At 44.9% G+C, this 21616-nt stretch overlaps 1 protein-coding gene across 2 annotated transcripts in view; it reads left to right on the top strand.

The window, feature by feature from the left end:
- Positions 1–21616, top strand: part of BLOC1S5 (biogenesis of lysosomal organelles complex 1 subunit 5) — a 222115-nt gene that overhangs the window by 30650 nt on the left and 169849 nt on the right. For both annotated transcript variants that reach the window (XM_085607245.1, XM_085607247.1), the window contains exon 3: positions 15739–15868. In XM_085607245.1, the coding sequence (XP_085463371.1) occupies positions 15739–15868 (130 nt within the window). The remainder of the gene's footprint in view (positions 1–15738; positions 15869–21616) is intronic.

Raw genomic sequence — 21616 nt, forward strand, 5'->3', positions numbered from 1 at the left:
TCCTCAGGTACCGTTTTAGTTCCAAACTTGTCCAGTTAGCTTTGGATTAATGAAATATATGTAATGGTTTTAAGGAAAACCTCTTTGGAACAACATTAAATAAGAACTCAAAATTGGGGTTTGGTTCTGGAGGATAAGACACTAGACGATATTTCCGTGCTACCCCTATCTGTGGCCTAACGCGGGTAGAGCTTGCTCAGTTATTTAAGTAAATACATTTGCATTAGAAAGGCTTAACTCTATCTGACTGATCGATGTGTAGAATCTTGCAAGTGCAGCCAATATACTTGTAATAAAAGTAAAGTCCATTCCATGTAATATCTTCAAGGTGATTCATTTAGGTAGATGTTACAAGGGAGAACCCCACCAGGAGCAGCCTCCCAGCTGCTCAGCCCTTCCTCCAACTGACACACTCTCATCCAACATTCCACAACCAGCTCTCACACCAACATTCCACTCCACAGATACACACAGGCTAAGCATATAACAATACTCTTCCTCTTATAGTGTGAAAGGCACTTCTGACTCATGGGTTCATGGGCAGGAACTGGTTTCATCTACTCTTTACCGAGTTGAGGTTGCACTTTTTGGTCTCCAGTTTTAACACTTGTCTGCATTAGGCCTAAGAAATCGGAGTAATTGTGTTAATGTTGTGTTACTCTTGTAACAAGAAATTACAGAAAATTATGCAGTTCCGCCTGTTCAAATAATTTTGGGCAAATGTCTACACAAGAGCACAGAATCAGACCGTCAGCGACTGCTGCTGTTCCTGGTACTTGGCATTTATCGCAATTTTCTTAGCAAAAAATGCATCCTCAGGTCCATTTTGGAGGAGATGGTGCCTTTTGTGCTAAAAAATAGCGCTTAATGCAGGGTTATTCTCCTTGCATAATTCCATATAATTTCACGTAATTCTGCTGTAATTTCACGAATTGAGCTACAGCAGGTTACTGCAACCCCTAGTCTTCATCTTTGTCACGCATGAAACCTCGAAACCAAAATTCCTTACTTACACACCCACATCTGAACCTTCAGCAACCTGGTGGTACTACTTTTTTCCAATCTAACATGTGTAAATTGCTGCACAGGGATTTATGTATAAATGTAGTCCATACTGCTCCCCCTCAGCTCTGTTTCCTTCAGCGCTATTTTTCTTTTCTCGCAGAATGGCCGCTACACAAAAGACCAAGGCCGGACTGACCGTAGCGGGCACCGGGTGTTTCCCCAATGGGCCGTGAGGGTGGGGGCCGTTTTTAGACCTCTGGGGGGACGTTTTAGTTAACGGAGGCCCGTTTTGCAGCATAGCTGCAATATCGGCCGCCAGTAACAAAAGCAGCTGCAGTGTGTTCCATGCACATCAAACTCTTCCCCCCGTGAGGCCAGTCCAACTCAATTACCAGGGCTGGTTTGCGTTCCCAGTCATACCCTGCACAAGACGAGCCTCTTCTTTGGTTCTCCTTTGTTAGATCCTATGATGCAAAGAAAAGTTTTTCTTTTGCTGTCGCAGTACGATGGTATTCTAGTAACGTGTGCACTTAAAGAAACCAGCATTGTAACAGGTCTCGCATTTACGCGAGTCTGGACTATTGGCATTGAAAATGACAATGCCTTTTATTTATGTGTCGTAAAATGAAGAATGTACTCAGGTAAGAACAACGTTTATTGCGCATCACCAACTGGTCCAATATATTCTCTCACAGTGACTCGCCTCAGGGAGGCTGCATAGAACGTTCATAACAACCAGGGGAATGTACCAACCGGGAAGGGAATACAGGGGGGGCAGAGCATACCAAGATTACAACACATCTCCCTGGGCAACCATAAATGCAGCAACAGAAATAGAGCTGAAATCTAAGTAATCACATAGTCTTTGTGCCACACCGGACTGGTTGTGTTCCTAGTAGAACTGCGACCCAGGCCGTGGTTCCTACTCAACAGTGCGTGAGTACCTCCTTCTTTTGTTGGAGGGCCACACTTTACCACTTTGTCCATACCCCATGTTTGTCCATTGTCCAAATGGACTACGTTCCTTCCAACACTTGCTATTTTGATAGGCTCAGAGAACCTAGAGGCATTCCTCCTTCTGGCAGGTGGTAAGTCTATACGAACCCAATCACCTGACACCATTGACGGTACCTTGACGCTTTGTTTCAAATCATATCTCAACTTGTACTTTTCCTGTTGTTTCTCAATTTGCCTTGCAATGTTCGACCTGTCTATCACGCAGTTGTAGGTCTTACACAACCATCCTGCTGTGAGAATGGTCTTAGGCTTCCTTCCTTTCAAAGATACAAAAGGAGAAACATGAGTGATGGTGTTGGGTGCCGTCCGGTACGACCATATCATTTCTTGTAGAGCTTGTTTGGCTGGAATGCCAGTGGCCTCTGCTCTTTGTATGCATTCCTTGATGACTCTGTTCATACGCTCCGCAAGACCATTTGCTCTCGGACAATACAAAGCTGTTTTCAAATGGTTGATGCGTAGGCCAGCCAAAAATTCCTTCATCAACTCTGAGGTAAACTGGACTCCATTGTCAGTTACAATGGCATCCGGAATACCTTCTTCATAGAACGTGTCCTTTAAGAACTGGATCAAGACTTTAGTATCAATCATATTTGCCCACTTGGTTACCACCCATCTTGAGTGATAGTCTATGAGGACCAGTATAAAGCGGTCCGAGGCTTGTCTTAAGTTTAATGGTCCTATAATGTCTAATGCTAGTTTGGCCCAGGGGCGATCAGGAACTTCCACGGGTGATAAAGGAGGTTTCCTAGCAGACAGAGTCTTGTCACTCCTAGCACAGTCTTCACAGTTTTTCACAATTTCCTCTACTTCCTTGTCCATGCTGGGCCACCAGTAACCTTCTCTTACTCTATTTTTAGTTAAACTCCTCCCTAGATGACCCACATGGGCTAGGGAAATGATTTTTCTCCTCATACCTTCAGGGGGTACAATTTTCTCCCCCCTATGTATAGTTCCATTGACTTCAACCATTTCATGTCTAACTTCCCAGAATTTCCCCACCATGTCAGACAACCTGCTCTTTTGCTCTGGCCAACCGTTGTGTATGCATTCTTTTACAGTTTTCAAAGTTTCGTCTAGATCATTTTGTTCTTCCCATTCTTCCTTAGTCAAACCTGTTACTTCTAATACAATTACATCACTTTCCTCCTCCTTACCATCATCGTTGACTTGTAAAGGGGAACGAGACAGGAAGTCAGCAATTACATTTGTTCTCCCAGGTACGTACTCTACCCTGAAGTTGAATCCTTCCAACCCTATCATCCACTTAGCTATCCTCGGGGTTAGCCTAGTAGATCCCTTGGTCGTGAATACATACATAAGTGGCTTGTGATCCGTTTTGATGGTAAACGGTATCCCCCACAGAAAAAACTTGAAATGGTTAGCAGCCCAATAACAAGCTAACGCTTCTTTCTCGATGACCGAGTAGTTTTGTTCTGCACCTTTTAGTGTTCTGGATGCAAATGCTATCACTTGTTCAGTATTTCCTGTTTTTTGAGTAAGGCTGGCTCCCAACCCTTTGTTACTGGCATCCGTGGAAAGGTACGTAGTTTTAGTAGGGTCAAATCTACCCAAGAAAGGAGCTCGGGTAATGCAATCTTTTATGTCAGCAAAAGCTCGCTTACAACTCTCCTCCCATAAAAACGGCACTTTACTTTTGAGAAGATTCCTTAACGGTTCTACCCTCCCTGCATAGTTTTGAATAAACTTAGAGTAGTACTCAGCTAACCCTAAAAAGGACTTTACTTCTTCAACGTTAGTGGGGGCCGTAGCTTCCTGTATTGCCTCCACTAAGTTCATTTTAGGTTTGATGCCTTCATTGGAAATGGTGTGTCCTAAGTACTCTACGGACTTTACTCCTATTTGGCATTTTTCTCTTTTTAATGTAAGACCTGCTTGGCTCAATTTGGAGAGGGTACTTCTCAACCTGTCATTGTGTTCAAGTTCATCCTTTCCAAATATCAAGATATCGTCCTGAAAGCACATCGTGCCAAGGGCCTCCTTGAGTACATGCTGCATGATTCTTTGAAATGCAGCTGCTGCTGAGGCCAGCCCAAATGGCATGCGGCGGTACTGAAATGCCCCTAACGGAGTTACAAACGAGGTCAGATGTCTGCATTCCGGGTGTAACTCAACCTGGTGGTATGCTGAGGATAAGTCCAGGACACTAAAAAGACTGGCATCTTTGATTAAGGTTAGAATTTCATGTATTCTGGGTAGCGGATGCCTATCTACCCAAATTTCTTTGTTTAAGTCCCTAAGGTCAATGCAAAGCCTAATGTCCTTGCTGGCCGCCTTGGACGTGATAACAATTGGAGACAACCATTGGGAACATTCAATGGGTTCTATGACCCCTAACCCCAGCAGTCTGTCTAATTCTTTTTGTAAAGGTTCATGCATTAAATGGGGAATAGGCCTCACTTTATGTGCAATGGCTTTGGCTTTGTCTTTTAATTTTATGCAATGCTGGTAGTTCTTGAGTTGGCCCAATTTGTTAGTGAATACCTCTGGGAATTCTTCACAGACGGATTTACCACACACCGATCTATCCACTAAGAGAACTTGGTCAGTGCTGTTAGGATCTAGCTTCATCCCTAGATCTTTTTGATGTCTCCATCCAATTAAGTTGGATCCTTTCTCTGATACATAAATTTTCCCCACCGTGCTTCTGCCTTTATACTCAATCCTCATGGTGGTCATACCTAACAATGAGATGGGGTCTCCCCCATACCCTCTAAGTTTTATGTCAGCTTTTTCCAGAGTACCTACTTTGTTGGGAAATAACCCTTCGAACACTTTACCATCTAACAATGTATATGGGGAACATGAATCAGCAAGGACATTTATCAACTTATTGTCAACTGTGATGGTGCATTCCGGGAAATTTACGGTACTGTCCTTGTCTACTACCTGAAAAGTGAACTTAACGTCCTCTGGCACATTTTCTGAATCCACTAAGGAGACTGTCACAGAATTATTATTACACACTCTGGCTATGTGTCCTTTCTTGCCACAGTTATGACATGTAGCACCCCTCGCCGGGCAGGCTGAACTATTAGCCAAATGTGCGGGATTACCACACCTGTAACACTTAAATTTAACACTTGAGGTGCTCATATTTTTAAGTTTAACCTCCTTTTCTTTAGACCTCTCTTGCTTTACAATAGCATTAACTTCATGACATTTAGTTCTAGTATCATCCCCCACATTAATCTCTTTTATGCACTCCGCCGTGTGCTCAACACTTAATGCTATGTCCACTGCTTGTTTCAAATCTGGATTACCTGTCAACAACTTCTCCTGAATTTTATGGTTATTAGTACATCTGACCAACTGGTCTCTGATAAGGGAGTCAGCTAACCCTTCGAACTCACACGTATTGGATAACCCCTTAAGAGCAGCAATGTACGATTTTACCTTTTCACTCTTGCCTTGAACCCTTGAGAAAAATTTATGTCTTTCCAATACCACATTTATTGCTTTCCCAAATTGTTTCTCCAACTTATTCATGGTAGCCAAATACACATTGAAATCTCCTTCACTACCTCCTTCATCCTCTGTATCAGGTCCTTCCAAATTATTATAAATCTTCCTCCCCTCTATACCTAGATTATGTAGCAAAATATGTTGTTTTCTGAAGTTAGAAAATTTTTCTCCTCCTATCGCAACTAGGTATGACTCAAAAATGACCCTCCAATCTCTCCAACATATGGCAGGATCCCCTTCTTCATTGAGGAAAGAGGGAGGTAACGCCATATTTAATGCCGCCATACCTGACTAGACGACACCCCAACCCACACAGAGGAATGTTTACAAAAACAACTGGTGGAAATTTACACACTAGATCAGCAGGAATGACACATAAAAAACCACAATTGTACATGCGATAAAACAGCAATACAAAAGCAGCGTGTAATGCGACTAAAATGAAATTCCTGAGAAAGAAAATCCCAAAACAGGCTAAAAAGCTGTGCCCCTCAGCGTTGACAAAAACAAACTGTGCCTGTCAGTGTTCAGATTAGTCACCAGAGCACCTTGAATGTACTTTTGATGAAAGACAGGCGGAATGCTGTGCCCATCAGCGTTGAAGAAATGTAAGTACAGAAACAGATATTTTTTGTTGAAAGAAAATCTGACTGGAATCTGCCCCAAAAAGACCATCACACTCTGATGGAAGACAGGCTGACAGCTGTGCCCATCAGCGTTGAACTCAACTCTGTGGAATCTGAATAAACGAAACTGAAGTAAATTCGTCGAATTATTTTCTGACTGGAAACAGCTGAACTCAACAGTAAAACCACCGGGGGCGCTCACTGACGAAGATCTCCTCAGGACACCAAGGATACGGAGTGTTGCAGGCGGCAGACCACTCGATCCGACCCTCTACACGACGTGAAACCCCAAAACTAAGCCTCGCTGAGGAGAATAAGAGCGCTTGCACCACAAGCTGAGGTAACTTCTCTGGAGGCGTAGCTGCGTAAGGCGCCAGCCGCGATAGCCCTTTGACGGAACCCGGTGAAGGACACCACCACAATCACCATACGCCACACAGCAGCGTGAGGAAGCAAGGGCAGCGGCAGCGCCGGACTGAAATGATGAGCCCAGTGTGGGGACAAGTCGCAGTCAGCCACAATAGCCACAAGATAGAACTCGGTGAAGCGCAATACAGCGATCACCCTACTCCACCCAGCAGTGTGAAGTAAACAAGGCAGCTCCGGCATGAACAGCTGAGAGTGGCAGGGGTAGAAAGGACAACCAGCAGTAAGACAGGCAAAATGCCAGACGACACCCTCCTGGAAGTCGTACGCTGCCACACCACCTCCAAATCCCCCACTCACTTGAATAGCGCCAGATTGACTAGAATAGCGCCAGACTGACTGAGTCCTGATCACGAAGGCAGAAAGCAAGGAGCGGATGGACGAAGAATTGCTTAAAGCTGGGGATGGTGATGCACTGCCCCCACGCAGTGTTCGTCGCCAGTGTCGTAAAATGAAGAATGTACTCAGGTAAGAACAACGTTTATTGCGCATCACCAACTGGTCCAATATATTCTCTCACAGTGACTCGCCTCAGGGAGGCTGCATAGAACGTTCATAACAACCAGGGGAATGTACCAACCGGGAAGGGAATACAGGGGGGGCAGAGCATACCAAGATTACAACATTATGTTTTGGTTTTTAAAACATAAATAAAAAGGCATTGTCATTTGCAATGCTAATAGCTTAAAGTCTTGCAAATGCGAGACGTATTGCATTCCAAATTCTTATGTGTAAAAGTGCCCTATGCCGCACTTTTACTTTATTGGCGGCCACGCTCCTTTCTTTAGACGACCCACATCTTAAGAAAGGCGTGTGTCCTCCATTAAAGTGAAAGCTTGGTATGGGGCGCTTTTACAAATAAAAAAATAATAATTAAAAAAATGTCAAGTTCAGAAACAAATGAGAGCAAGGCAATATATTAAAACCCTAAAAACAACAATTTACAAATGCAATGTTTCACCTTTACAAACGTCTTCAAAATGCAGGCATAGCTAAAGACCTGGAAGTCTGATATTTGGGACAGAGAGTTGGCTAAGCAAGTGGACACATTACATATCTTCACTTGCTCTGCGCTTATCAGAGCCTGCTTGGCCTTTGATGTATTTATAACTATTTTGTATTTCTGCTTTGAAACCAGCACACTGTAACTTCGACAGAGCAGGTTTTACCCCTAAGCAAGAACCAGCATTATGCACTGGTGGGCACAATTATGCCTGACATGCCCGAAAAACGTTTTGAATTACTGTCATAGTTAGGACCCAAGATTTGATTTTCGTGTGTCCGGGATGTGGCCAGTGTCGAGAATCACTAACCGTGTGGAATGAATGTTCCCAATATTCCAAAAATTACCACAATTCGGCCAGGGTAAACATACTACCAAGTATGGAGATGTACAATGCGCCGCCGATTGCCAACATAATGCCAGGGCCACCATTAAACTATGGGTGTGCACCACTGTGACATGGATGCACATAATATATCAAGAATTAACATCTGCCTAGTCTAACAATACGCCAAAGATAGGTGCCATCATACCATGGATGCCCACAATATTCCTGCAATTACCACCATTTTGGCAGGGTTACTTTGTAAGTGTGGGCAGTGGGCACACCGCTCAAACCCACTGTACACACACACGAGCACAGGACATGCAAATTAACACAGCATTGAGGCATCTGCCATTCATACCTGTTTTCTGCAGCTGTCCAGAGAGGAAGGAAGGAGGAGAGGATGGAAAGGCATCAGGCAACCCGGGGTAGGGAATAAACAGGATGGCCTTGTCCGACTTGGAGTCCTGCATGCTGCACGAAACGCCAGTCCTGCAAACCAGTAGCTTCCCTGCAGGATTTCTTTACTCGCTTCCCCTACTGCAATGTTGGCACAGGGTCGCTTGGTTGTACCCTTGCAAAGAGGGTGGAGGTTTTTCCACGGCCCATTCCCTGCATGGCAAGGGGCAATTGTTTTTTTCCTAGTCATGTGCTGAGGAGTTCTTTTCCAAGAAAACTAACCTGGCATTTCAGCTCAAACAATGCCACATGGTGCTTTGATATCTTAAGGAACAAAGTGATCCCGATACTTGAACCTGGGGTAGTTAATTGTAATGTCAGAAAACAATGGTACATATAAGGCCACAAAGGTCTCGAAATAGCTAGAGCTAACAGATTTAAGAGAGTGTTAATCATCAACCACGTGACAACTGGAGAATATTATTTTCCAGAATCAACGGTATAAGACCGCTTCACAATGCAAGTAGGGACACATACAGATATTGACATAGTACTTATTTATTTAATAAATAGCATATCAAAAACTTTTTTTAACTTGAGAGCAAAAAGTTCAAGAGCTCACAAAAATAGTGGGAAGGGCGTCAGGTGATGGATGAACTTGAGATTAAAAATACATCGCATTGACAACATTGGTAAAAAAACTCCATAAAACTTTTAAACAATTAAGGAGTTTTTTGTTGTGTAAAGGTCGACGGCGTTTCAATTTCAACAAATTGAGATCATCATCAGGACGATATTTGTGAGCAGAAAGAATCCAAGCATAAGAAATACGCAGGCTCAGAGAAGGGTGAACTGAACGAAGCCGGTATTTGAACCCCGAGGGGGAGGTCAAGGAGACTCGGAGTAGAGTTGAGCCTTCGCAGAGTCGTATTAGGCAAGGAACTAGTGGATGAACGGGCCACTAGTACTCGGCCAGTGTATCAGGGAGCGGGAGGGCATATGTCGAATAGCAACCCACTGCAACCTTTCCGTTAGTCTGGAGAATAATCAAGCGCAACAGTACGAGTCGGCGTTTGGGCGAATTAAACTTTTTCACCGCAGTCAGTTGGCCAATCGAACGCGACGGGCAGCCGCTCCGTCTGGAGTCATTTAAAACGCTCAAAGGTTTAAACACAAACACTACACAACAAAAAACTCCTTCATTGTTTCAAAGTTTATGGAGTTTTTTACCAATGTTGTCAATGTAATGTATTTTTAATGTCACATTCACCCATCACATCACGCCCTTCCCACTATTTTTGTGAGCTTTTGATGATCTATACTCTTTGCAAGTTAAAAAAGTTTTAAAATACTATTTATGAAATAAATAAGTACTATGTCTGTCTGTATGGGTTCCTACTTGCATTGCGAAGCAGTCTTATACGACTGATTCTGGAAAATAATATTCTCCACTTGGTTGATGATTAATACTCTCTTAAATCTGATAGCTCTGGCTATTTCGATACCATTGTGGGCTTATACGTACCATTGTTTTCTGACATTACACGGTGCACGGCAGCGTCTAAAGAAAGGGGCCCGGACAACATTAAAGTGAAAGTGCGTATGGGGCGCTTTCACCCAAAGCGGAGAAAAAGTTCATTAATTTAGAAAGGTTCTGTAGCACGGCCACTACAATGAAAGCAGCCAGTGCTGTTAATTAAATAAAGAAATAAGTGTGGATCAGGGCTCGAGTCGGGGTACCACGTGGGTGGACGGCGTCCCCCCACTTATTTTACCGGGAGCTCGATAACTGGAGCAAATGGAGCCACACATTCACTCTTTGGCCTCTCTGGGGCGAGATTGGAGTTCATACAGAACGCTGCTCAAGCGCTGGCTTCTCTGATGCAATTGCATCTAAGGGGTGAGCGAGGGGAGGCAATGAGTCTGATGATGCAGCAAGCCACCTTTCGTGACGTCACTTCCTGTTGTGACGTCAGCGTCCCCCCACTTCTTTTTTTAGGACTTGTGCCCTGGTGTGGATGCTTAAGTGATGGCGGATGCGCCTTAAATTAAATAATTAAATAAGCGCGGCTGTTACGGTTAAAGTGGACCGCGCTATAATTTAAATAAATACATTACTAAAAGCGTACGGCATGCTGCGATGTCGTGGGTGGAATGGGGGAAGATCATTAAAGAAAATAGTGCTCACCGACTTAAAAAGCAGACCGTGTAACGACACAAGTAAAAAGTCCAGTCGTTATGGGAGGTTGCAGACAAGGCGGTACCGTGGAGGGACTATTGAGCCTTTACAAATGAAAAGTAACTATTTTGCAAGGGCAGTAACAGGAGCCAAGTGAAAAGATGGGTGTGAAATGGGCGGAGCTTCTATGCCATACCTCAATACAGCATGCTTCGCAGAGCAGCGCATGCGCTGCCCAGGCTCAACCTAAACAAGCATTTGCAATGCAATAGGTCTCGCATTTATAAGAGTTTGAGCTATTGGCATTGTAAAATTACAATGCCTTTTATTTATGTTTTGGTTTTAAAACAAATAAAAAGCATTGTCATTTACAATGTCAGTAGCATAAACTCGCATAAAAGTAGTGTGTGGAGTGCAGCAGTGTGCGGCGTGCAGCAGTGTGCGGCGTGCAGCAGTGTGCGGTGTGCAGCAGTGTGCGGCATGCAACAGTGTGTGGCGTGCAGCAGTGTTTCGTGTAGTAGTGTGAGGCATGCAGTACTGTGTGGCGTGCAGCAGTGTGCGGCGTGCAGCAGTGTGCTGCGTGCAGCAGTGTTGTGCAGCATGCAGCAGTGAGTAGCAGTGTGAGGCGTGCAGCAGTGTGTGGCGTGCAGCAGTGTGTGGTGTGCAGCAGTGTGTGGCGTGCAGTAGTGTGTGGCGTGCAGCAGTTTTCGGCGTGCAGCAGTGTGCGGCGTGCAGCAGTGTGTGGCATGCAGCGGCATGTAGCAGTGTACGGTGTGCAGCAGTGTGAGGCGTGCAGTAGTGTGGGGCGTGCAGCAGTGTGGGGCGTGCAGCAGTGTGGGGCGTGCAGCAGTGTGGGGCGTGCAGCAGTGTGTGGCGTGCAGCAGTGTGGGGCGTGCAGCAGTGTGTGGCGTGCAGCAGTGTGTGGCATGCAGCAGTGTGTGGCGTGCAGCAGTTTTCGGCATGCAGCAGTGTGCGGCGTGCAGCAGTGTGTGGCGTGCAGCAGTGTGTGGCATGCAGCGGCATGCAGCAGTGTGTGGCGTGCAGCAGTGTGTGGCGTGTAGCAGTGTGAGGCGTGCAGTAGTGTGGGGCGTGCAGCAGTGTGGGGCGTGCAGCAGTGTGGGGCGTGCAGCAGTGTGGGGCGTGCAGCAGTGTGGGGCGTGCAGCAGTGTGGGGCGTGCAGCAGTGTGGGGCGTGCAGCTGTGTGTGGCGTGCAGCAGTGTGTGGCGTGCAGCAGTGTGTGGCGTGCAGCAGTGTGTGGCGTGCAGCAGTGTGGGGCGTGCAGCAGTGTGGGGCGTGCAGCAGTGTGGGGCGTGCAGCAGTGTGTGGCGTGCAGCAGTGTGGGGCGTGCAGCAGTGTGAGGCGTGCAGCAGTGTGTGGCATGGTCCTAATCTAACCGAAGGGAATGTGCTGATGTGCCTTCCTTGTGTATAGCGCGGTGACTAACGGGAATGTGCCCCCTAGCCGATGCAAGGACTGGCCCCATTCGTGCTGAGATCTTCCCTGCAGGGTGTCAAAGTGCATGTCTTTGTTAATTGCATGAGGACTTGCGAAAATGCTGTCCACAAGTAAATCTTTAGGAAATACAACCGAGCTCGCGCACAAGCCTCCTCCTGACTGATTACTTGCCATTAACAATAACTTGCGCAAACGTTTGTCTAATACCAAACTGCTCCCGACTCTGGCTTGGCGCACTTGTGTTTTTATATACTTATGACGGCGTTCATGTAGGTTTGTGCCTTCGGTTCAGTGTATGAGTTGATGGTCATCCGTGCGTGAGTGCACAATCTAAACCAGACTATCTTCTCGCCAGGAGAGCAGCTGGCTTTGTTCAATGCCAAATGAGAAGTTTTTTATTTCAAACTTTATTTTCATTTTACATAACAATCGAACAGCAGATGATGACATTTCAATTTCTGACGAGATACAAAAAGCATTAGAGTAGACGTTACTGACTCACAATGAGCACGGTCATATACAGGATGATTCTGAGAGTGCATTAGAATTCATGCAATTATTCAGTGCTAGTTTGACTGAGGTAAGCGGTTTTGCTGGAGTTCTGCCTTCAGTTGTAGGGCTAATTGACGCTGCTTTTTACCCCAGCCAGGAATTTGTTTGATGCGACGAAGAGGGAGTGAGAGGGGGGAGTGGGGGCGGGCACGCAGGCTGCCAAATGGTGCGCTGAAAGTGATCGCGATCGCGATCACATCACGGCGAAAGTGAAAGAAAACGAGTGCTTTCTGGCCTCCAAATGGTGCGCGCGCCCGGCACACATGCACTGTATTTGGAGGCCTGAAAGCACTCGTTTGCACTTCCAAAACTCGCTTACTATAAGTCTCGCCAGAGCAGCGCTAAAGCGCTGTCTCAGGCGAGACCTAAAAAGCGGATCCAAACGCCTTCTGTGTAACAGAAACATAAACGTTTTCATGGGAAGTGAATTAAATATGCACAAAGATAGATGTTGGGTTTACAAGGTTAAATAAAATCAAGCAAAGTCCAAGTTATGTTCTTGCTTCACAGAAAACGCATGCAGATGAGCAGCATTTTACAGAGCAGTGCAAAGTATTTTGGGGTTGTGGTTTTTATTACTCTTTTAACATTTATGTCACATTGGCAAAAAAAGTTGTGTGGCACGCGTGCTTACCATGAAGTGCAATGATGCTATGAAACTCGCACTTTCTTCGTATATTTATTGTCATTTGATTACTGCACAGAAGCAAGTATCCAATTATGGTGCACAGGGAGCTAATATACAAAGTTGGACTAATATAATTTAACATGGACCGTTACAAAATGTGTCCAAATCCTGATATTTGCCCAAATATAGTATCGGTGACACTTGTCATGACACCTTGAGGCTCTCAAATGCACTCTTCTTTACTCTACTTTCTTCACATACTTTTCCAGTGTGGCAGTTGACTAGATGCCTTGTTTATAAAATCACTAGTATGGTTTTGCATTCAAAATCTTGTACAACCCTCTCCATGCCGGTCTCTACTCCTTTACAGAGTCCATTCCCACTATCAGAAATCATTGAAACACTACTTCTTCCACATGTTTCCGAATTACTGCCATGTGTTAAGTAATCCATACTCTTTTCTGTCTTCAGTGAATCGTTCTCCCCCAATAACCCCGAACATAAAGCAGTTAAATACTCACTCACTCGTAGACTTGTATTGTATGTGAGACAAGAACGTAATATGGCGCTGTAATGCTAAATGTTCCCACTAGATGGCAATAGCTTATTGCTTTTCCCTTGGTTGGTGGCGATGCAGCATTTACATGTGTTGTTCCATGCCTTCCTTCTGCTCACATTACAAAATCCTATGTTGACATAAAAATGCTAATTATACTTCCCAGAACCTCTGTTTGCAGAACTTCTTTTTAAAGCCTTCGCATGTTCCTTCCTATGGGATACATACCGTTCCTTTTACTTTCCATCTCATTATGAATGGGCGAGTAGTTGAGGCCAGACTTTAGTCCTTTTTTTCCAGCGTCCATTATAGCCAGAATGGAAGAGGATAAGTGTACTGCTAATAATTCTAACCGAAGACTGAAAATACTTTTTGTGTGGAGAAAGGTTTATGGTGTTCCGCTAGTGATGCCTTGTTTTGAGCTAATTTACATTTTGCATCCTTCCTTGTATATAGTCTTCAAGATAGCTCTTAGCCAATTAAAGTTGTGAGGTGAAATGCTGGTCCAACTCGCCGTTTGCTTTAACTTTCATTGGCCTTGCTTGATGAACACGTTAATATCGAAGTGGTCATTTCTTTAGTAAAATTATTTGGAAAATGAGTTCGTAGCTCAAGTACTGGTGAACTGAGAGCTGCCAATGCAGGGTCTATCATCCGTCCCATCAAGAACCGTCCTCGTTCACACGCACACGATCTCCGGGTGCCAGGGGTGCTACCAGGGCCCGCTGAAACCCACTCGCCTCCCTCCTCTCCCAAATTGCAGTCCTACCTACCCAGAGGAACAGACAGTCCCACAGTTGGTGAGGTGTGGGTATTGAGCAGAAGAGTAATTTAGAGCAGTGTTTACCGAACTGTGTGTGGTCCGCAACCCTATTGTGGGCCGCAAGCCGAGTTTTGGTGGGTTGCGAAAGTCCTAGCACTAAATTAAGATGGCTTTGAATTCTGTGTTTAACTTGCCACATTTGCTGCCCTTCAAATACAGAGGTCCACTGTCAGGCCGTGTCTTCTAACAAATTGGTGCTTAGGTTGTTTTTAAGGTTAGGATATTTGTTTACAAACTCCTTTCATTTTGCAGTCCGAGAAAGAAAACAAAAAGGAATTATGAGAATCTTGCTGGGGTACAGGAAATGTGAAAGAAAATGCTATAGGATGCGACATGGAGGGTAGATTTGTCATAACACAGGGCACACTGCGCGGCTTCCCCTTAACTCTGGTCTCAATATGTGACACTAATGTGGACTGCCTCGACTTCTTCACCGAGCTTTGGCGCGTGATCACTAATATGGGACCTGGGACGATACTCTGAGGTGGCGAATTTAGCGTGATACTTGACCAGTTTGTTGACAGGTCCAACAACACTAGACGCCCTCATCCAGATGCTGACGCCCAGCTACACACACTCATGCAGGATAACAACCTTCACAACATGTGGTGACTGAACCATGCCAACAGAGCTGAAAGCACGTTCATCACCTTCACACATAACACCTGGTCCAGAACAGACTATTGGCCAGTTACACGAGATTCACTCACTTGCACCACCAGCATTAGCCACCTCCCAAGGACCCATCATACCATGAACCGGTTCTGCTGGAAGTCCTGTCCCCCCAAAATATAAAGAGGCAGCGATCATAAAGTTTCACTACTTGGGTGAGGCAGCAATGGCCAGACTCAAGGAGCGAGACCGCTGGTGGGGCTCATTCAGAAGCCCTGGACCAGCGTATACATTAGGGAACTCAGGGAGACAACCAGCAGTCCATTCACACGAGACCTGATGAGATGAAATGTCCCATGACTGACTTCTATACACACCGCCAGTCCCAGATATGGAAGCTCTTCGTGCATTCCTTGACACGGTTCTGGTTGGAACTACTTTCAAAGCTCGTTTCCGGCTCCTGTTGCCTGGGAACCCATCTGAGGAGAACATTTTATTTTTTACTGTATGAACTATGTCTCTCGCACAGCCCGCACCGCACCTGACCCCTTCCATCCTTAAGACCTCCCTCGTGCATATTTTTTTGAGAACTTGCGGTGGGTGGGAATATTAATTGTGTTTATCATTTTCCCACGTTTTTTAACAGGAGAAGAGAAGTTTTCGTGAAATGAGAGTTCTCGAGAATGTAAAGAGTTCGACCTCTGAGGCAAATGAACAGACTTTGCCAGGATGTAAGAAAGCAATGCAGGACAACCTTAACAGAGCTCTACAGACATGTAAGCCAAGCGTTACTTTTAATTGGTGTTAAAATGTACTCTGTCATGCCGCCTTTACTTGAAATCTAACCGAGGACCCCTTTGGCCTTTGGTTTCATGTTGTCGCCTCCTAATTAAGAATACAGTGTCGACAGAACATGCCCCAATCGTATTTCCTGTTACAGCTATCATTCCAAGTTGTCATACTAGCGTTCGAGTTACGTTTCTAGCCCAGTTCCCAAGTTTATTATTCCATGTTCTGCCGCCACCATTAGTTTTTGAACTGCTCAATAAAAATGGACGGTTGGGTGTATAATCCTGCTGGCCCTTCTCCACGTCTGTGTCCTACTGATTGGCATATTGTACTTTCTTACTGGTGGCACATGTGCAATTCAAACATTCAGGGGCCAATTCACAACTTTTTTGCACATCTAAGTTTAACTCACATGGCAACCAAGACTATATAAATCTAAAATTCATGTCCCTAGTGACAGACTCGGGAATGGTGCCTTTTTACGTTCACTGGGTGCATCTGTTTCGCACGTACCACTGGTATGATTGAATTTGCACACGTTTTGGTTTCTGGTGACATTGTAGGTGTTTCTGGATGGGTCGCACGCCTGTATACTTGTGAGCATTCACGTACAACTTTCAGGTAGTTTCCCACATAAATTTGCTCCGATCATTGACAGGTGTAAGTGTGTTTCCAGGGAGCGAGACTTCCCATATTTAAATGAGTTGAAGTAGGATAAAAATCAGATTTGCATCACATTTTTGACTAGGAAATTTAGCATAAATTAATTTTGGATACATCGCCTTGACCCTTTACCACATTGAGATTGGCTTTAATTATAAGTTTGGTCAGCGTTATTCCCAGTCAGGATACTTATAAATGGCGCAGTATTCCTGCCCCGGGATTCACCTGGTTCCAGTTTATCAGGCCTGGTTTTACCGGCAAGAAAATCCAGACCAGTAAAATGACATGAGGTTCGGGGTACCTGACCCCCGTTTAAGGCACAGGTGGGCAGAGCAGGCTCCTCCTGCTTGAATCCAACCTCCCCTGATGAAGTGATAGCAGCAACCTTTCCCGTGGAACTCTGCTGCGTCACTGCCGCCCAGCAGCTGCCTGACAAAATGGGTGTGACCATGAGTTCTACACAGACACTGTGCTTCTCCTGTCTCATGGGAGACAGTAGTGTCGCCCATGTGGATGCTCAACTGGGCTCCTCCTGGGAAAGAACAAGTGAGTCAATGTCTGCGCCCACAGGCCGATGCAGCGAGACAGCTGCAGAAAGGCCACACTCCCCTCACATTGATAAACCGACAAAGGAAAGCAAGGGGCTAGAGCAGGGTTGTCTAACACAACGATTGGAAGCCACTAGTCCACAGGCTGCCTTGAAGTAGCTCCCTGCCTAAACTTTGGAAGAATTTTGTGTCAGTGCTGCACTTAAAGGCCTGACTCGCAGTGCAGGAGCAGCATACAGCACACCCTCTTGTTAAAATACAAGTGTGGTGCTGCTGCCTGCTAAGAAGCCAGCCCACAAAAAGCACATTATTACCTCTCTAAAAACCACCCTTGAAAATTATTGCTTTAATTAACTAATTCATTTTCTGATGATGACTCAGTCAGAGGTTTATTTCAATACAGCCAATGGAACCTAAATATTTGAAGGGATACTAGACTTCATACAAATGTGCATTATTTAATGTAGCACAGTATGTAAATATTTTTCTTTTTTCTTCCATTTTGTTTTTCTCTTCTTTCTGTGTATTTCTTTCCTCTCCTTTTTTGTCTTTTTGTTTGTTTTTCGTTCCATTTCTTTCCTTGTTTGTTTCATTCTCACTTTGTACCATTCTCACTGTCTCACTTTCTTTGTCTTTCTTCTCTCATTGCAATCCTTTATTTTGGTCCTTCTCTCCCGCTTTCTGTCTTTCTTTCCTTGTCCCTGCCTCAACTCTTCTTTTCTTTTCTGTCCTTTTCTTTTTTGGTCCTTCTTTATTTTTGTCCTCTTCTTTGTGCTTTCTTTTCTTCTATTCTCTCCTTTATTGTCTTACTTTATCTCCTCTCTTCTCATTTCTTCCTTTCCTATTTTTCTGTTACAATTTTTCTTCCTTTGCTCCTTTTCTTCTCTCCTTTTCTTCTCTCCTTTATCCCTTCTTTCCATCTCTCCTTTTCTCTTCCTTCCTTTTACTTCCTTCATACCTTTAAATCCATTGTTCATTCCTTTCTCTCCTTCCTTAATACATTTTTCTCTTACCTTCTTTTCCTTCTGTCCATCCTTCCTCTCCTGTTGCGCTTCCTACCTCTCTTTTTTTCCTTCATTACTTTGTTCTACCCTTTATGGACACTTGTTAAATCCATATATAAAGTAGTCGCACAGAATGATTTTCGTTGATCAGAAGTAGAGTTCTAATAAGCTCCAGCTAGGCATTACATTGTCCCCACTAATACTTCAAAGCTATTACAGTTACACACATTTACACAGAAAACATGACGAGGGAAAAAAGTGCTTAAGTGGCTGCTGAGCAACATAGAGAGACATTTGGGAGGAACCAGAGGTCTCTTTGTGTGTGGACTCTGTGCTGAGACTGATTATATTTGATAATTTGTTTGTAGTTTATTTCTCTGTGTTGGTTGGGGAAAGTAATATTGTTTTTTCATAGCTTCTTATGTCTATAAAGGGGGTTGAAAATATAATGCCTGTCTCTAATCCTGACAGAGAACCAGGTTGGTCTCTGCTTTGTGTAGCATCCCATTTCATTATTTATTTTATCTTTGACAGTAGCGAACTGGACCCTCCTTCTTGTGTTGTCATTCACAGGGAATGTGGCCTAATGTTTTGCACTGACTGCCCACGGGAGGAGGGTCAAATCTTATGCTTATAGCCTGTTTCTTTTTCCAAAGACAGAATGGAATGTTCCCTAGCAGAATTGCCAATGTGTACGGCTCACACAGAGCCGAGACCACTTTTTTCTTTAGGTCTCGCCTGAGCCAGCGCATGCGCTGCTCTGCGAGACATTTAGAAAGCGAGTTTTTAAAGTGCTCCCAAAGGTTTTTGCCGGCCACCAGCTTGCGGTTACGCGCACAAGCGTGCGCAGCCACCAGCTTTCAGCGTCCCAAGCGCCATCTTCGCTCGCGGCACCCTTACAGCGCGATCACTTTTGCCACCGCCGCGTGCGCACCTCTCGCTTTTTTATTTTTATTTCATTTTTGTCAGCGCACATAACTGCTAGAAGGGGCGTGGGGGAGGTGATGCGCTTTGCAGCTATCCGTGTCGTTTTCTCCCCTTACTCCGTTGGCTACAGTGACTTCACACACACGCGCGCGCGCACATAACTGCTAGAAGGGGAGTGGGGAATGCCAGTGGTGATGCACTTTGCAACAATCTGTGTCGGTTTCTCCCCTTTCTCCGTTGGCTACTGTGACTTCACATTCTGCCGCAAGTTGATAGGGGAGGAGTAATGCGAGGCTCCTTCCCACTGGCTAATAGCGGCAGAAAAACTCTAGCTTGGTCACGTGATGGCAAAAGCAAGTTCCTTAATGAATAGCCATGCTGATAGATGACTTTGCAGTCTGGATCTGGGACTTTGTTACATGGGACTGTCACAGCAGATATGGAAAATAGATCAAAGAGCCCCTATACCATCCCATAACATCTCAATGCAGCAATCAGTGTGTCCCAGTGATTATCATTGTTATATGATTAAGTGAAAGCAGCATTTGGTATCACTGGAGAGGGCGCAGCAAACTTAAGACACTAAATAATAAAAGTATTTAATACTGACACACACGACGATGGTGAACCACTACCTCGAACGTCCACGAACTCCTCGGTGCCCTTTGTCATGTTCACCACACACACTTAACAGTGAGGGCAGTAGGATTTTGTAGGAGTTAAACAACTCCCTTTCATTAATATACATCTGGTGCTTTTAGAGGGCCTGCTTCCCCCTGAAAAGTTGGCAGAGCTGCCGATTTTCCATAATGCAAGCATTTTGGAATTTTGCGCGGAATGAAGCCGATCCAATCTCCTCATTAATTACAACCTTGTCAGCAAAAGCATTATCGAAGCTGAATATGAAAATGCTAATGAGTCCTCATTTGCATATTTTTCTTTGTTGGAATGTCATTAATTATTACATTTTATGATGATGAATGCAGCTGTCGATGCTCTCCGATGCATAATTAGCCATCAGAATACAAGGAGCCGATGAGCACTTTTTTGTGGGAAAAACTCAAATTTCCCTCAGTCTGTCCTCTTCTCTCCTTAAAAAGGCAAAATTGAAAACTTTGTGCACGTTAACGATCCCAAAATAATTCCAGGCTGTGTGTTAGCAAAAAAACACCCATCACTCAAAAAATATATTTTCAGCCTGCACTCTTATGGAGTAGGAGCAGCTCTTATTAAAAAAAAATCATTATTCCAGCTTAATTAATGCCACGGTTAATTATAACACCATGATGTCAGCGGTTTTAATTAAGTATTGGCAGTGTTACAAGAAAACTCCTCTCTGCAGTAAAAGTCACTCTGCAGATCTGTGCAGAGAGAAAACCTGTAGTTGCTATCCTTCCGTGGTTTTGCGGGTAAGGTGGCCCACACTTGCAGAAAAGCATCTGCAGGATTCCAGAGCCCATTGACCCTCACCTGCCTGACCATCTTTTTTTAAGCTAAAGTGTAACTGAAGATGACAACACATAACTAATCCTCCTCTATGCCACTGGGAACGGTGTTTAGACGTGAAAAGAAAAAAGAACAAGCATTGGCATAGCCAATAGGTCTCCCTTTTGGGACCTTATAAGTATTTAGTTTTGCAGCACTTTATCCTTGGTGCAACAACATCAGCTGTTGCATGGCTAAACCTTGCACCTTATAAGTGTTTAGCCATGCAACAGTTGATGTTGTTGCATCAAGGATATTGTGCTGCATAACTAAATACTTATAAGGTCCCAAAAGCGAGACCTATTGGCTATGCCAATGCTTGTTGCTGTTTATTAAGACTTCCAAAGTTATAACCAGATGTAGGCCAGAGCTTGCTGTCCTAACTGCCACGTGCCCTGCTTAGGCAGAGGAGAGCTCTTTACCAGCAGTTTGCACAAAGAGGCTAGGTTTTGCAGCGTGAATCTTTCTGGATTCACTATGCTGTGCATTATTCCGCGATCTTGTGGTTGGGTCCGGATTCGTAGTCTTTTCTTTGTTTTTCCTTTTTTTTTTTTTTGTAGCCCAGGTGGGCGGCGACGACCCACCATTTGGTGCACCTCCCGTGACGTCGTCGTGCTTCCTGCGGAAGTCCCACCTTTGGGGCGCCATCTTCAGATTCTTTTTTCCGCCGTTGGGTCTGGATCGTCATCGGGAAGCTCCAGAATTACAATCGAAGGAAGAAGAAGGAAAAGCGAGTTTCGTCGATAACTAACTACGAAGATATCACAGGAAAGGAATATATTACATCAGGAGCGGGAAGAAGGAAGTTTTGCGCCTTTTTCTTCGACGCCCTTGGAGAATGCGCACTCAGAGGCCCTGAGCGCAATGGACAAGACGCCATTCAAGTTCTGCCCTAACTGCCACCACAAGTTTGCGCAGAAGTACCAGCATCCGGTCTGCAACCTCTGCCTACCGGTCGACCACCAGAGCAAGGACTGCAACGCCTGCTCAGCCTTCGCGCCGAAGACGCTCCGGGTGAGAGAACGACAGAGAAGAGCCAACACCAGCATGGATGGCAAGGGTAAGGCCCCGTCGCTCTACGATCTGGGCCTCCACAGACGATGAGGAC

This window comes from Triturus cristatus, chromosome 5_2 (genome assembly GCF_964204655.1).
Source record: "Triturus cristatus chromosome 5_2, aTriCri1.1, whole genome shotgun sequence".
In the NCBI taxonomy this organism is placed as follows: Eukaryota; Metazoa; Chordata; class Amphibia; order Caudata; family Salamandridae; genus Triturus; species Triturus cristatus.